Genomic DNA, 15,422 nt, shown 5'->3' with positions numbered 1-15,422 from the left:
CTACACCTGACCTTTGTTCACACTGCTAAGAAACTTGAGGGGAACTTCATACAGTGTGCCCTAAAAAATGACCCTGAAACTAGTTGGTTAAAAGTAAAATTACAGAAATTCTATGAAATGTGAAGTTAGTTCTGAAAAATGTCTTGCATAATTTGTTTCTAGAGTGTACAATGACATTTACACATTTTAAAGAGTCTTATGTGTCCAAATACTTGTTAAGGGCTACTCACTATATGCTTGTGGAGTATCTCACGCTTACTGACCCTTTATACCTTTCACTCTCTTTCTTGCGAAATCCCATGAGAAGTTGCATATGTTGCCAATAATGTGCCAATCATCATCAGTTGTACATGAACATTACTTTAATATTTTGTTTTTAATTTATATATATGAAAATACTAACTTTTTTTTTACCACATAATATGTCTTCATACACTAAAGTGTTGATTTCACCAAGTATCCTAACACTTCTGTTATATGCCTTGTTTTGCTTTCTAAAAAGCTTTACAGTCAGTTTATTATCTATTTCTTAGAAAAGCACTTCTGCTAAACTATCCCCGAGGTTAACAGCTCTTCTGCCTGAAAAAACGTATTTTCCTGCCATTCCAAGTTTGCCAGAATGACTGACTCTGTTCATTTTTAAACTAGATGAACTAGAATTCGTAGGAACTTTCAGTCATGTTACTGGACATTTTGTGCCACCTGCTGGTAAAGTCCTGTAGTTACAAATTAATATTTAATAAACACGATTTTATAAATAGGCTATCTGTCACTTCATTATCGATCATGGGTACTTGTGTCGGTTGTGTTTACAGTGTACGAGCTCTGGTTTTTGTCAGCTGAACAAGAAGAAGGCCTTTACAACTAGAGTAAACAATAAAGATTATTTTATTGCAACCCATTAACTTAAAAAATCTAAAATGTAAACTTTTAAACTATCATCTAGCCACACTAGACACATACAGCTCTGGAGATGTGATTCAACAAACTAGAATATCTGTAGAGTCTCTGAGAAGAGTTTGTCTTTCTGTATTGCTTTGTGAGGCCACACGTCTGAGTGACTTAGCTCTGGAGTCCATCAGACAAGATTTTCCAGGTGGTGTTTTTTTTTCCAGAGGTTGGCAAAAGCAGTGGAAATATGTACTGCGTTTTGCTCATTCCTGGCCTGAGAACAACCATTCATATGATTATTTTACCATTATATTTACTTGTTTTACTCTATATGAAGTTGTGAGGACCCATAGTTTTAGAAGTAGTATGTGATAAATTTCATGTCATATATATATATATATATATATATATATATTTTTTTTAAGTTGGCTAAATATTAAGCAAACCACGTTAAATGACACATTCATGTCAACATTCTGTTAATTTTAAAACAAAAGTGTTGCAGTTTTAATGTAATGGTAAAGTTGTTTGGCATGTCTGATGGCATGTCTAATGTTAATGGAATCAGGCAAATACAATCAGTTAGACAGAAAATAAAACTAATAAAATACAAATCCAGATTAAGAACATATCATTTGAATTTCTATGAAATTAATAAAAATGACAAAACTAAAATTGTATAGCCTAATTAGACGGATTTACGCAATAATCAGATACTCGCGTGACTGAAAAAAACATTTTATACCTCATCTGTCCCTTGGTTTATACTTGGAAAAAAATATCCTAAAAAGACTGAACTATCACATTAAAGTATATAGCTGTCATGTGAGTTTCTGTGAGGGACTATGTTGTCAAAGACTATAGATCTGGTCTGTAGTCTGAACTCAACCTAAGCCATAATGTACATGTGAATCACACAAATAATACCAGTACATCCACATAAATCTGATTTGATCCGTGTATGAGCTCTGCATGATAGGGAGCAGACACCGCCGGTGGAGGGCACTCATAATACAGCTCGAGCTACGGCGTCTCGGTTTGGACCAAAAGGGTCGTTGCCAATCCATCAATGACGATGAGTGACACGATTTTTGAAGAATTAGAAGATTTGATGCATTTTTCTGTCGCCGATTTGCCCGCTCGTGGATATGCAGTGATGGAGGAGATCCGACGACAAGGCAAACTGTGTGATGTCACCCTAAAGGTACTGTGCTTTTCTTTGTTAGGGTTAATTCGCTAGTGAAATGCTAACCAAGTAGCACTGGGCTGTCAGCATGGGAGAGGCTAGTGAAGTACAGACACTGTCAGCGGAAGGAACAACTGTAATGTTCAAATTTGTTAAGTCGTTTGTTAACGTGTCTCATTGCAGATAGCTCTTAAATTGATATATGTATATTTTGTATCAGTTGGAAAGCGAGTTGTTATTATTTTGTTATTTAGTTAGCATGTATAGCTAACATCCTCATCATCTGCACCAGAGCTGTATATATGAACTAAACTTCTAAAGCACGGAGGAAAAACAGTACATTCTGCTATTGTTTCTATTATTATTTGAACCTGTAGATTAATTTTTAAACTACTTGGGGTTTGAATTCGCCTTCCATGGTATGTTAAGAGGTTGTCACTTCCTTATGTTTAATGTTTAACTATATTGTGAAGCTGATTTGAATAGAAACACCAGTGACAGCCAGCATATCTTGAGCTGTTTGATTTATTTTGGCAAACTGTTATAACAGTTTGGCTCTGGCATTTCTTTTTTTTTCTTTTTTTCTTTTTTTTTTTTACATAATTAATTAGATTGATGAATTAGAATGAACTAGATTGGCTTTTCAAATATTGCCTACTGTTTGTAATCGTTTGTATACAAAAAATGTTTGTAAATTGTTTAACAGTCAGACTCCGATATATATATATACTGATATATACCAAGTGACTGTAGGCCTTTTACATAAATGGTTCTCAATGTTTCTGACTCCAAGTCCCAGAGACAAATTTCGAAGGCTGTGTGTGTACCCATTTAGGCTAAGATTTTTTTGTACTAATGACAAATTAGCCCCTCCCCAACCCCTTTATTTACAGAAACTAGAAGGTGGTGAAATATTTTAAATAATAGTTGAATAATTGGGAATAAGACAAATTAATTACATTCTGTAATTAAAGAACCAAATGTTTTGAGTTATTTTATGACCATTAAATTTACATGTCATATATTATATTATGATGTTGCTGTATAAAACAGCATTAGGAGAAGCGTCTGGTTATGAAAGATGTGCTCAGTCTCTGATCTGCTGCTGTGCTTTAACTGTTGCATCATCAGCCCTTTATGTGGGTCACAGAGAGCAGTAATCCTCTTTATCTCCTTCACTTGACCTGCTGTATGCATGTTTTTGCTGACTAACAGTAATAGGACATAGGCCTATACTACAGTTTTCAGTATATTAGGTTTTACCCAATGTCTTACTGCTCTTTTTTCCACGTATGCTCCTTCATTCATTAAAATTTAACTCGTCTGTTAATTTTTGGCCAGAAGAATGGTCATAATATGTTTTCATTTGGGTGTTTCAGATTTTTCATTTGGCACTCAATTATCGACACTGAACCAGGACATTTTTCTGTATTATATATATATATATATATATATATATATATATATATATATATATATATGGGATGATTTCTGATCAAGATTTGTGTATCTGTCTGTTTATGCAGGTAGGAGAGCACAAATTCAGTGCTCACAGAATAGTCCTTGCTGCTTCTATTCCGTACTTCCATGCCATGTTCACCAATGACATGGTGGAGTGCAAACAGGATGAGATCGTCATGCAGGGCATGGACCCCAGGTGAAGATACAAACCTCAAAGGGACATCTGAGATATCTAGACATGCTCTATTGTGTTGTTTGTATATGTACGTTAGAGTTTTCGCCTCTGTTTTGCATCTAAACAGTGCACTTGAAGCCCTAATAAACTTTGCCTACAACGGACACATAGCCATAGACCAACAAAACGTCCAGGCCCTTCTCATAGGGGCCAGTTTCCTGCAGCTTCAAAATGTCAAAGATGCCTGCTGCTCTTTCTTACAACAGAGGTAATGTATAAATAAATAAATAACAATTTCTTCATAAGACCAATCTTTTTCCCCCCCAAAAAATTCCCAAAACTTTTAATCTTCAAGGATGCATTAAATTGAACAAAAGTTACTTATATTTCTGTTTAAAAAAATAATAATTCAATAATTAAAAAAATAAGTTCACCAAAGAATCCTGAAAAACATATATCACTGTTTGCACAAAAATATTAAGCAGCACAACAGTTTCAACATTTATAATAAGAAGTTAAAATGTGATTAAATAATAATGATAACATCACAATCACAGTCAGGTGTTTTCCAAAAGCATTGTTAGCTAACTGCGGTCACAAGTTTAATTGAGCTCCATTGGTAACGATGCAGCTTGTGACCATCGTTGCTTTTGGGAAGCACACCCCAGGTTATAGTCAATAACTGTTACAGGCCTCTCTTAGGTTATGGTTTTAAAGTGATTCATTGTTCCAGACTTGCTCCTAATTTACAGGTTGCATCCAAAGAATTGCCTTGGTGTACGGCAGTTTGCAGAGACTATGATGTGCACCACGCTTTATGATGCAGCCAACAGCTTCGTTCACCAGCACTTTTTCGAGGTATCCATGTCTGAGGAGTTCCTGGCCCTTCGGCCGGAGGAGGTGCTTGAGCTTGTGGGCTGCGATGAGCTCAATGTCCAAGCAGAGGAGCAGGTCAGAGTCTCTGGAGAGATTGGATGAAGACATTGTAGTGACACATTGTAAAGAAAGGATGTAGCTGAATGAATGGATGTAGATCATATACTGTCATTGTGTCATAGTTTTGGGCCTTTCTTTTGAGACACTATAAAGAAGAAAACCAGACCTTGTTTGTTGTTTGTAGGTGTTTGAGGCCGTACTTGCTTGGGTATGGCATTCACGTGAAGATCGTGAGTCACGGTTACCAGAGTTAATGTCTAAAACCCGACTGCCTCTATGTCGACCTCAGTTTATTGCTGACCGAGTCCAACAAGATGAGCTCGTGCGCTGCTGCCACAAATGCAGGCAAGTTTCTTTATGAGATAACTTATGCTCCATAATTGGACCTTTTGGCATCACACACTTTTTTGAATCTAAAATATTGCATGTGATTTTTGCATAGAAAAATAATTTTTCAACACAAACGCTTTCCATTTTCAGATATTATATGATAACGATAACAATTTCGAGACTATGGAACAGTTTTTAAGTAATATGTGGGATGTGGGATTAATCATTTTGGGGACTTTTACTCTAACAGGGACCTTGTCGACGAGGCGAAAGATTACCATCTGATGCCGGAGCGACGTCCACACCTCCCAGCCTACAAAACACGACAGAGATGTTGCACCTCCATCGCGGGCTTAATCTATGCAGTTGGGGGCCTCAATAGTGCTGGTACCTCCTCCTTTCAGAAACCTCATGTGCTAGTTACTCAACGTGTCAGTGTCAGTTTTTGTTGAGTCATTGTTTTATGCACAGGTGACTCATTAAACGTTGTGGAAGTATTTGATCCCATTGGAAACTGTTGGGAGCGATGCCAACCTATGAGCACAGCCCGCAGTCGAGTGGGTGTCGCTGTCGTGAACGGGCTGCTTTATGCCATCGGTGGTTATGACGGTCAGTCACGGCTTAGAACGGTGGAAGTTTACAATCCAGAAACTGACACATGGACCAAAGTTGCTAGCATGAATACACAACGCAGGTAGGAAATCCTGAAATTGTCATATTTATTATGTGAGGGAAATATATTTTAATTTGAAAAGCTACTTGATTGTTTATTGAGAAAGAACTGGAACAAGTTGAACAAGTTTTCAATACATGTGAAATATATCTAATGCTTTTGCTATTTCTTCTCTTCGTTCTGCATTAGTGCAATGGGAACAGTCGTAGTTGATGGACATATATATGTGTGTGGTGGATATGATGGCAAGTCCTCTCTAAACTCAGTTGAGTGCTATTCTCCAGAGACTGACAGGTAATCATACATTCTTCAAGAAAAATTCAGGGTTAATGTAGGGCTTCCACCTTTCATTAATTTGTGAATCAAGTGATTAGCAATGGAAATGATTTTGTTATAAAGAAGAAATTAAAATGTGGACCAAAAAGAATATCAAAAATGTTGTGATAATATTTAATAATATAATTGTTCAAATACTTTCATCAGGCTTTTTTATATTGCAAAAGAGACCAACAACTTAGAATAATACATTAACATTATAGAAGTTAGTCATCAGTTGAATTTTAAACTATTACTTGTAATGGTGATTGTATACATAATATAATATTATATTATGTAGATAAACTTTTTAACAACTTGATGTTCTTACACTGCACTATAATTAAATGCTTTATTAATCTTGGCCAAACTATATGTAATTCAAAAAGGTTGTACACGATCATGCAATCTTCACTATTTGATCAGATAGAAAATGTTAACACAGCCTAATAGGCTTGCTACTGTCTATTAATAATAATGTTGTTAATATATTATTTATCCCTTTACTTATGATTTTTATGATTTGTGGAAACACTTTTATAAGTGTTTCCACATACACATTAATTAAGATATTTATTATCTATTTATGAATAATAAATTTATTAATAAATCAATATTTCATGGTTTAAGTAAAGATGTCTTTGATAGCAAAAAATGTTATGGCATCAAGAATCCTTTCAGTGGTATTGGACCTGTGACAACCCTATTTTGCCGTTTATTAAACTATCCATTTAGGTGTTCATTTATTTTCCATCTCAACAAACATCGTAGCTTTCTTTGGAATCAGCATATGTCTGATTTCATGTGTTTATGTGTGTTTGTTACCAGATGGACGATAGTTACAGAAATGAGTGCGAGCCGCAGTGCTGCTGGTGTTACTGTATTTGAAGGCAGGATATATGTTTCGGGTGGTCATGATGGTCTACAGATCTTTAACACAGTAAGTAAATATCAGCATTCAATTTACAGGATACATATTTGCAGTATTTTGTACCCTTGTTGTAAAGTTGTGAATGTTCTTCAAATATATATTTCTTGTTGTTTGATGTTTCCGCCACTAGGTGGAGTACTACAACCATCATACAGCGTTATGGCACCCTGTGGCTCCCATGATAAACAAGCGCTGTCGGCATGGTGCCACAGCCTTTGGCAGCAATCTGTATGTGGCAGGAGGATATGACGGCTCTGCGTTCCTCAGTGGAGCAGAAGTGTACAGCTCAGTAGCAGATCAGTGGAGCTACCTAGTGGCCATGAACACTCGACGCAGCCGCATTTCTCTGGTGGCCAATTGTGGTCGACTCTATGCAGTGGGAGGTTATGATGGACAGTCCAATCTCAGCTCTATGGAAATGTATGACCCAGAAACTAACCGTTGGACGTTTATGGCACCAATGGTTTGCCATGAAGGCGGGGTAGGGGTGGGCTGTATACCCTTACAGCCTGCTTAACTCCACAGCCTCCCTCAGCCCATTAGGACATTTTCATTATTTAAAAAGAAATGGCTTTTGTACTGAGTGATGTAACAAAAAGCATTCATGACCCTTGGTTCACATGTTTGTATCAGAGGTTTTCTTTTATTGAGAAAAGCCTAAAAAGCAGATATGCCAGTACACCTTTAATGGTGATGTAATCCTGTTTTGTTCTTTTTGACAACCAAATGTAGAATTCACACATGCATTCGAAGACATTTACAGGAAATGGGCCGCTGCTAAATAGCACACTTCTGCACTGTTAACAGATAGTGTACATTAAAGCATCAGCTGTTGGGGAGTATCATCATAATATATACATATAAAGTTGTAATGTTTTTCCTCTAAACTGGAAGCCAGTTCAGATTTCTAGACAGGTGAAAGTTAATCACTGTTAACCCATGCCATAATTGGGAGAGTATAATTAAGAAGGTATGATTAATAAGGATAAACTTGTTTTTAATCATATTTTATCACAAAATGTTCTTGCTTAGAAGTACTAACGGTATTTTACTTGGGATATTGATGGGAATTTAATGTGAGCAAATGACTTTTTATTTGTATGTGCAAAACATCTGCTAGATGTGCCATGACATTACACTTTACATAGGGCTATTTTTTTATTTCACCACTTTATTGACTTGAATTGCTGAAAGAAAACGTCTTTTTGATTTGGGGATGACAGATCAGATCACCAGCTCTGTATCTGGGATAGATGGGTTGTGGTGTACCCATCCAATCCCGTGACTTGCTTTTACTTTTAATTTGATCTTCATATTTTCGAGAACTAGCACACTTAGCAGTGAAAGTGAAATTGACGTAGGACTATTTTCAGATATGTGCTTTCAGGATTATCTAGTATAGTGGCTTCACATCCTCTTATTGAACTGTGAGTATTGGAGATTTAAATGAAACATTCCCTCATGTTTTGTGAAAAAAGTATCCAAATTATGTTTAATAACTGTATAAACGTATACATTTTCAACTTGATGGTTTTCAAATAACACATCTGAAATTAGGATTACTGACTGTGAATTTTTAATACGGTTTCTATATTCCTTCTCATAATACCAGTACTGCATTTCTCTGCTGATTTATTTTGTATTAACTTCCAATTGTGATGCAGTATTTCTTCTTTTAATTTATTGTTAGCTGTAATCTTTCCTCTTTTTATAGCATTGCACATGGTAGTTTGTCACACAAATGAGAATCAAGTTTACATTTTACAGAAATCTAATATATATATGGATCACATCTCTGTATGTGTTTGAATATCCTCGGCTACCTCCGTTTTGAGATGGGAGAGCTCAACAGGGACAAACATCGAGTCTGCCGCCCCTGTTAACTTTTAAACATTTCCATGTAACCTCAAGGAACGGCATTAACTGAGATCTTCTGTGTGGGACTAAAATATTCTTTTTCACATAGTTCCTAAATGTCTTAAATAAACATTGATTTTATGGACACAACGGCGCCATGTGCTGTAATTTTCTTTGTGACGCACAACAGCTTTGGGTCCCACCCTTTGAGTGGTGTTTTAATTGAACGGGCGTTTGCTTGTTCAGTTAGTATGAGACTGAAGATGACTGGGAACATGAAAAGAGCCCTGATGGTGTTACTGCTCATCTCTGTGCTGAACCTCTCAGCTGCTCTTCCTATGGAGCCACTTCAGAAGGTATAAAACTTATTTTTTTCTTTTGGAGCTGCTTCTGGTATTAAAAAGAATAACTGTAACTGATGTAACGCATTCGTTCTTCATCTTACAGACGCCTCTACTGATCCAAAAATCAGATCCACAGCCGTCAGAAAGTGTAACACTAGGAAACTCACAGGTGAGAAGCATGTTTATGATGTTACATAATCAAACCTATTTTGTTTGTATGTGGAGTATTACAGCTGTGCCGACGTTTGTAGGATGTGAGGGTCAGCAGTCTTGGATTCCGTATGAAAAGAGCCAATTCTGCTAACACGAAGAAACCGGCCCGTTACTGTGCTGGATGCTTCTCTGTCATTGGAGACCCAACGAGACCAGAGAAGTGACATCTGCTGAATGAATAACCCTAAATATGAATATCTTTCAGTTTATGTTAGGAATCTTGTGTAATCTGTTTATGCAATTATATTTTAGTATGCTATTCTAGACTGTCGTGTCTTAAGTCGTGCACAAAAAAAAAAAAAAATATTCAATAAATTCTCAGTAAAATAAGTGTAAATTCAGGACTGTTTTTCTTTAAAAACATCACCTATTTGAACTAGGAATGTCAGTCACCTATTGGCTTTTGTTATAGCGTTGTGCTTTTTCTCTCATGCATGCAGTAAACGTGATATTTGAGGATTTCCTAAACAAAGAAATGATAGTTCAGAAAGATAACATGGATTTGAAGTAACGTCTAAGTGGCTGTTTCATAGACGTGTCATTATAACCACAAGGTGTTATTAATGTGTTAAGGAGCTTCAGTTTTGACCATAGTCAATTATTCATATTTCCCACACTATCATTTATGGCTTTGCTGCCTGAGGGAGTAAAATAGGATATAGGCACATCAGAATATTGAATCATAGAGACTAGTGTCAGAGAAACAACTGGAGACTCTTTGTATAGAAAATCTTCTGCTAAATGCTCAATAAAAATGAACTGAGCTCAGTATTTTATGAGTGCATCTTCAGTTAATGTCTTATATTATTTATTTATTTCTAACCTGCACAGTAATCATGTAGTCTATAGATGGTGTAAATTACAAGTGAGGAGAAACAAATGAAAATCAACATTTTTGCAAAGATTAATAAAATCATATATCATTCCGGCTTGCTTTCTTCTGGAGCACCAGGAGCATTAGAACCTGATAGAAGACATCAAAAGACATTTTTTTAAATCTCTTAATCATCTCTTAATATGTTCTACAAAACATTGTTGTCATTAATGTTAAGCTTAATATTCACAATGCAATCAGATAATTTGAGAGCTACATTCTGTAGATGGAAACAGTACCTTCAGTCTGTGCACTGCTTTGTGGTCCAGGTGTGGGATCAGTTCTTCCCTCAGGTACTGAAGAACCACCGAGGAACCTGCAGTACAGAACAACATTGTGGTTACATGAGGGATCGGTCTGGGATCTCAGAAACCGAAACTAGGGAAGAATTTAATTCAGGGGTCTCCAGATCTGGTCCTGCAGGGCTCGTTTCCTGCTGAGTTTAGCTCCAATCCTAATCAAACACACCAGCAAATCAAGTTCTTACTAGGTATACTAGAAACGTCCAGGCAGGTGTGCAAGTTGGAGCTGAACTCTGCAGGACACCAGCCCTCCAGGACTGAGTTTGAAGATCCCTGATTCAATGCATTTGAGGAACGAGGAAGAAGACTTTAGTTGTCTTATCCTCGTGTAATAAGAAGATTGAAATGAGCCTTACGTTGAGGAGTAGAATCTGCTCTCCTCTCCATCCAGGATTCCATGATATGTTCCAATCTCCATCTCCAGCTTCATCTTGTTGTTGAGTAAGGTTTCGTAATCACGGCGCTGCTGCTCGATGTCCCCGCGGACGTCGTTGAGCTCCGCCTCCAGCTTTGCAATAACAGAGCCCAGATTTTGGAGCTCAATGCCATGCCAGTGCTTGGCGTCATTGAGGGTGTTCTCCAGGCCTCGTTTCTGCAGGGATCATGCATAGTTCAGTCTAGTGAATTGAATACTGTTGTGCTTTATGATCTTTGCTTTGAGAAGGTTGTCCTACCAGAGCTCTAATAGACTCGGTTTCGGCCTGCAGACTCTGAATCTTGCACCCAGCATCACTGCACTCTGTCTTCAGACTCTCAAGCTCCTCTTCCTCTCGACTCAGCTTACTGGCCACATTTTCAGTTTGCTGCACATTTACAAATAGGGGATTGTCATATTATGACTTTTTCAGTCAGTTATTATTACAAAATAAACCCCAATAAAGTGATTGCGACACTGGCGTGGTCCTGATGGAAATATTTATTTGAGTAGAAAAGGTCCGTAATATTATTCAGTAGTTTTGTGTTAACATAAAATAAACATGAACAGTACTTTTACAACATTTATTAATTTCGATTAATGCTAATTTCTCATTTCTTTTTTTCCAGTAAAAAATTATATTTTTAATTTTATATAAGTCGTTCAAAACGTTTTTTTTTTTTTTTATGAATATTTTTTTTAGAAGTCTCTTATGCTCACTAAGGGAGCATTTATTTGATCAAACATGCAATATAAAAATGTATAATTACCAAGAAATTGTATTATTCAAGGTAACTGATTTCTATTTTCATATATTATATAATGTTATTTATTTTTGTGATGCCAAAACTGGATTTTCAGCAGTCATTACTCCATCTTTAGTGTCACATGATCCATCAGAAATCATCCTTATGTGTGGATTTGGTGCTCAAGATAAAATAAAATAATAAATGATGTAAAAAATGTACTCATTCACTGTTAGTTCCTGATACCTAATGCATTAAATGACCATAAAATGTTTTCAAATTATTTTATGTGAGATGAAAGAAACTACAGATTGAAAACAGTTAATTATACAGTTTAGTGGTCATTGTACACACATATTTGGTCCAGGATGAAGTGATTGACTGATTCAGAATCAAGTATTGCAGAGCACTGTGTGATAAAATAGTCTATGTCCTAATAAATAACTCTAAGGGTTCATGTTCTGTGGTTTACCTTGCACTCAAGGTAGGCATCAGTCTCAGCACGGTTCTTCTCAATGACCTTCTCCCAGCGAGAGCGAATAAAAGCTAGAATCTGGTCCAGGCTGGTCTCAGTGGGAGCATCTGGCTCATCAACCTCACGGTCGGGCATCTGCTTATAGATCGCTCTAACATCCTGAAGAAGAGCAAAAGAAGATACCAATTTCCCAATAAGATATCTCTCTCATGAAGAGGGTTCGATTGTGGAGCTGGTCTTATCTCACCTCCATGTGATTTTGGTCCAGATTCATTAGCTCATTCTTCATACTGTCAATCTCCTTCTCCAGGTCCATCCCGGTCAGGTTTGCATCATCAATGACTTTGTACAGAGAGTTAATTTCCTCTTCCAGTGCTTTACGGAATGGCTGCTCATTCTCATACCTACACATGCATGCATAGAAACCCTGATGGCAATCAGATAAAAGCTAGGGATACGATTCAAATCTGTTGCTGTTTTAATCAAACTCACACCTGTCTTTAAAGTCCTCTGCATTGGCTTGAACATTCTCAGTCTGGAGCATAAGTCGAGCATTGTCCAGGATGGCCTCACTGACCTGTTAGAAAGCAGAAATAAACGCCTTATTGTACACTCTATACTTGATGTATTTCTCCAAACCTGTCAAACATTCTCTTACCTGCATATAAACATCCTCCCAGTCTTGTTTCAGGCCAGTCCATGTCCCAGCGCTGACAGCCTTACGATCCAAGCAGTGTCTGATCTGTTCCTCCAGCTGTTGGTTGAGTTGCTCCAGAGCATGAACTTTATCGCGGTACTCCAGCAGGCACGTGTTGAGGCTGTCAAAGCCAAACTGTTGGCCTCGTTCTCCGGGCTGGGTCAGCACAGGAACACTGGTGCTTCTAAGGCATTGCAGAAACACGCTGTGGATGCCTAGAGCTCTGCGAGACACACGTGCACCCAGGCTGCTGGTACCTCCAGTGGGAGCCATGCCTACAAACACTCCCCGAGGCGCAGAGGTCCCTGCTGCACTCATGCGACCAACACCGCCGGGCCGCTCGGAAGCAGCCTGGCCCAGGAAGGAGGATCGGCGTCGTGGCAAAGGCATTCCTGTCCTGAAGCTTTTTAAGTGACAGGCCACTATCAGTCCATAGACATGACCACTAAGTGAGCGTAAATATCCACTGACCTCCCCTCAGCTAAACAGCAACAGCTAAGAGTGCATCCCTCTTTATGGTGGCCTGTTTTTCTGGAAAGCAGGCTCTTTGTTTTTAGTACTATTGTGACAGAAACCTGGTGTTGCTGGTCACTGCTCTTTGTTGTTCACCGTTAGGCAGTTTTCGGCTGCCTCAGCACAGTGGTCTTCTCAGGAAAGCTCTATAGACCAATCCAGGTCCCCCTCTCAGTACAGGTATGGATGACTATGTTTGACAATGACAGTGGGGAAACTAAACTAGCATCACAATGACCAAAGGGAGCACTTTTGTGTGCGTGTGCATATGAATCCAGAATGTTATTTCACCTCTTATAATCAAAGTATAAACAAATGCAGAATGAAAAGAGTTAATTGTTTCACAAGATGATTTTGCGTTTGATAAGTAATCTTCACCACATTTTCCTGTTAGCTGGTGGCAAATGGATCAATCTGACCTCTAATCAGATAAGTCTTTTTTTTATAGTTTGTGCACTTGAAAAGCAAGGCCTCTCTGCTGACTGGCAGAGAGGCCTTGGAAGAATTCTGATTAGACTGAATTTGTATTATTGTACTATTTGTAGGCCATTCTATTTCTGCTTAAATTTACATTAGGAGAGTAGTAGAGTATGCTAGTAACATTGAGCCATTCAGTCCAGCAGCACTGGCATTTTTCACTGTGGGGATTTTTCATTTGCGCTTTCAACCAATTCATTCAATTCATTCAACCAATTCGTTCCAAGCATCGATTCATTCAGGAATGGGTTGCTGTGTCTCAATTCACCTACTTATACTATGGCCTAAAAGTATGTACTCTTTTTGTGAGGAAGAAGAACCTACTTTTTTGAGAGTGTAGCAGAATAGTAGGCAAGCTTTGGGAAGTACTTGGGACATACAAACTACTTTGTTATTATTACATCTTAAATGACTGTTCTGTTGCTTAGTTACATGCATCATTTCACCAGCAATATTAGCCATTAGAGTGTGGATTGATCTGCACTTTGAATTCCCACAAGAAATAGTAAACCATCCGGGTACCTCTGGGATACTTATTTGAACATACTACGATTTGGGACACACTATTTCAAATTTCATATACTATATAGGACAGATAGTATTCAAATTTGTACACAGTGGGTGTTTTAATGAGTGAGTCACTGAATCATTCATTCAACTGATTCATTTGTTCAGTAATTATGATTCACTTAGTTAGCAATGACATCACTGCAGTTGCTGTGTTTGGTATTATGCTAATCTGGGGAAGAGCAAAAACAAATTACCTGGCTATCTAAAACAAGTTTCTCAATATTAACTTACTAAACTGTTTTATTACAGTATCACACTTGCAGCCCTGTTAACACTGTAGGCCACTTTAGGACACTTTAATCTGCACAATGCTTGTATAGTGTAAGAGTAATACGAGTAATATGAGTTATGAGATCATAGTAATATTGTGTCAGATTATGAAGATGCAATGTTGATAACTGGGATATCTTTATCCTTGGCCTTTATCCTAGTAAGACATGTTCCTGGATCAACATCTTCTGATGATCATTGATTGACATTATTGTCCAAAATCCCTAATCCCTACCCCTAAACCTAACCGTACCCAATATTTTTATTCCTAAAATCAGTGGGAAATGATAGCTGATGAACAAGGGTGTAGAAGCACCTTACTCTGGTTGTAAACCTAAAACAGATATTTCCTGAAAAGTTAAATCTCAATTCTGATTGGTTGATTGGAATGTTGTTCCAGGAACATGCTGTACTTGGTGAAATCACGCTCGCCGATTAGATATTAACACATCAGCAGAGAATGGCCCAATGAGGATCAAACCTGTTCATGACAGACTTTCACTGATTTCTGAGAAGGCCAGAGGCTTTGTTAAAAGCAGATGCACCATTACACAAGAGATTGTGTTCCATAAGCTATTTAGGCTGATTCAGGGGCTTTCATGATCTACTGTATGAAACTGAAAATGTACAAAAACAAAATTTTAGCATGTAACCCAGAATCAACTTTGGTTTTGCATGTGTTTCGCATAGCAGAGAGCTGTTAGAATATCTTGAAAATATCTCAAAAGGGGACTTTTGAACTACTAAGGTACAGTTTGATGTACTTTTTGT

At 37.5% G+C, this 15,422-nt stretch overlaps 2 protein-coding genes across 3 annotated transcripts; one reads left to right on the top strand and one right to left on the bottom strand.

The window, feature by feature from the left end:
- Positions 1 to 1,856: 1,856 nt before the first annotated feature.
- Positions 1,857 to 8,905, top strand: LOC132154821 (kelch-like protein 18). Of its 2 annotated transcripts, none has more exons than XM_059563507.1 (10): positions 1,857 to 2,095; positions 3,604 to 3,734; positions 3,841 to 3,981; positions 4,466 to 4,664; positions 4,834 to 4,994; positions 5,230 to 5,366; positions 5,451 to 5,673; positions 5,842 to 5,946; positions 6,796 to 6,907; positions 7,029 to 8,905. In XM_059563507.1, the coding sequence occupies exons 1-10, from the start codon at positions 1,961 to 1,963 to the stop codon at positions 7,413 to 7,415; spliced, it is 1,731 nt and encodes a 576-aa protein (XP_059419490.1). In that variant the 5' UTR covers positions 1,857 to 1,960; the 3' UTR covers positions 7,416 to 8,905. The 2 variants fall into 2 exon arrangements, with proteins under 2 accessions (XP_059419490.1, XP_059419491.1); XM_059563508.1 differs by lacking the exon at positions 1,857 to 2,095 and adding an exon at positions 2,131 to 2,213.
- A 1,198-nt stretch (positions 8,906 to 10,103) lies between these two features.
- Positions 10,104 to 13,331, bottom strand: LOC132154822 (phakinin-like). The gene is made up of 8 exons (XM_059563509.1): positions 12,783 to 13,331; positions 12,619 to 12,701; positions 12,372 to 12,528; positions 12,122 to 12,283; positions 11,163 to 11,291; positions 10,845 to 11,080; positions 10,426 to 10,502; positions 10,104 to 10,276 (listed from the first exon to the last, which is right to left on the bottom strand). The coding sequence occupies exons 1-8, from the start codon at positions 13,209 to 13,211 to the stop codon at positions 10,233 to 10,235; spliced, it is 1,317 nt and encodes a 438-aa protein (XP_059419492.1). The 5' UTR covers positions 13,212 to 13,331; the 3' UTR covers positions 10,104 to 10,232.
- Between the last annotated feature and the right edge of the window lie 2,091 nt (positions 13,332 to 15,422).

Source organism: Carassius carassius, chromosome 12 (assembly GCF_963082965.1).
Source record: "Carassius carassius chromosome 12, fCarCar2.1, whole genome shotgun sequence".
NCBI classification, from domain to species: domain Eukaryota; kingdom Metazoa; phylum Chordata; class Actinopteri; order Cypriniformes; family Cyprinidae; genus Carassius; species Carassius carassius.
The sequence above is the reverse complement of the archived record's forward strand: the minus strand, read 5'-3'. Positions and strand labels throughout refer to the sequence as shown.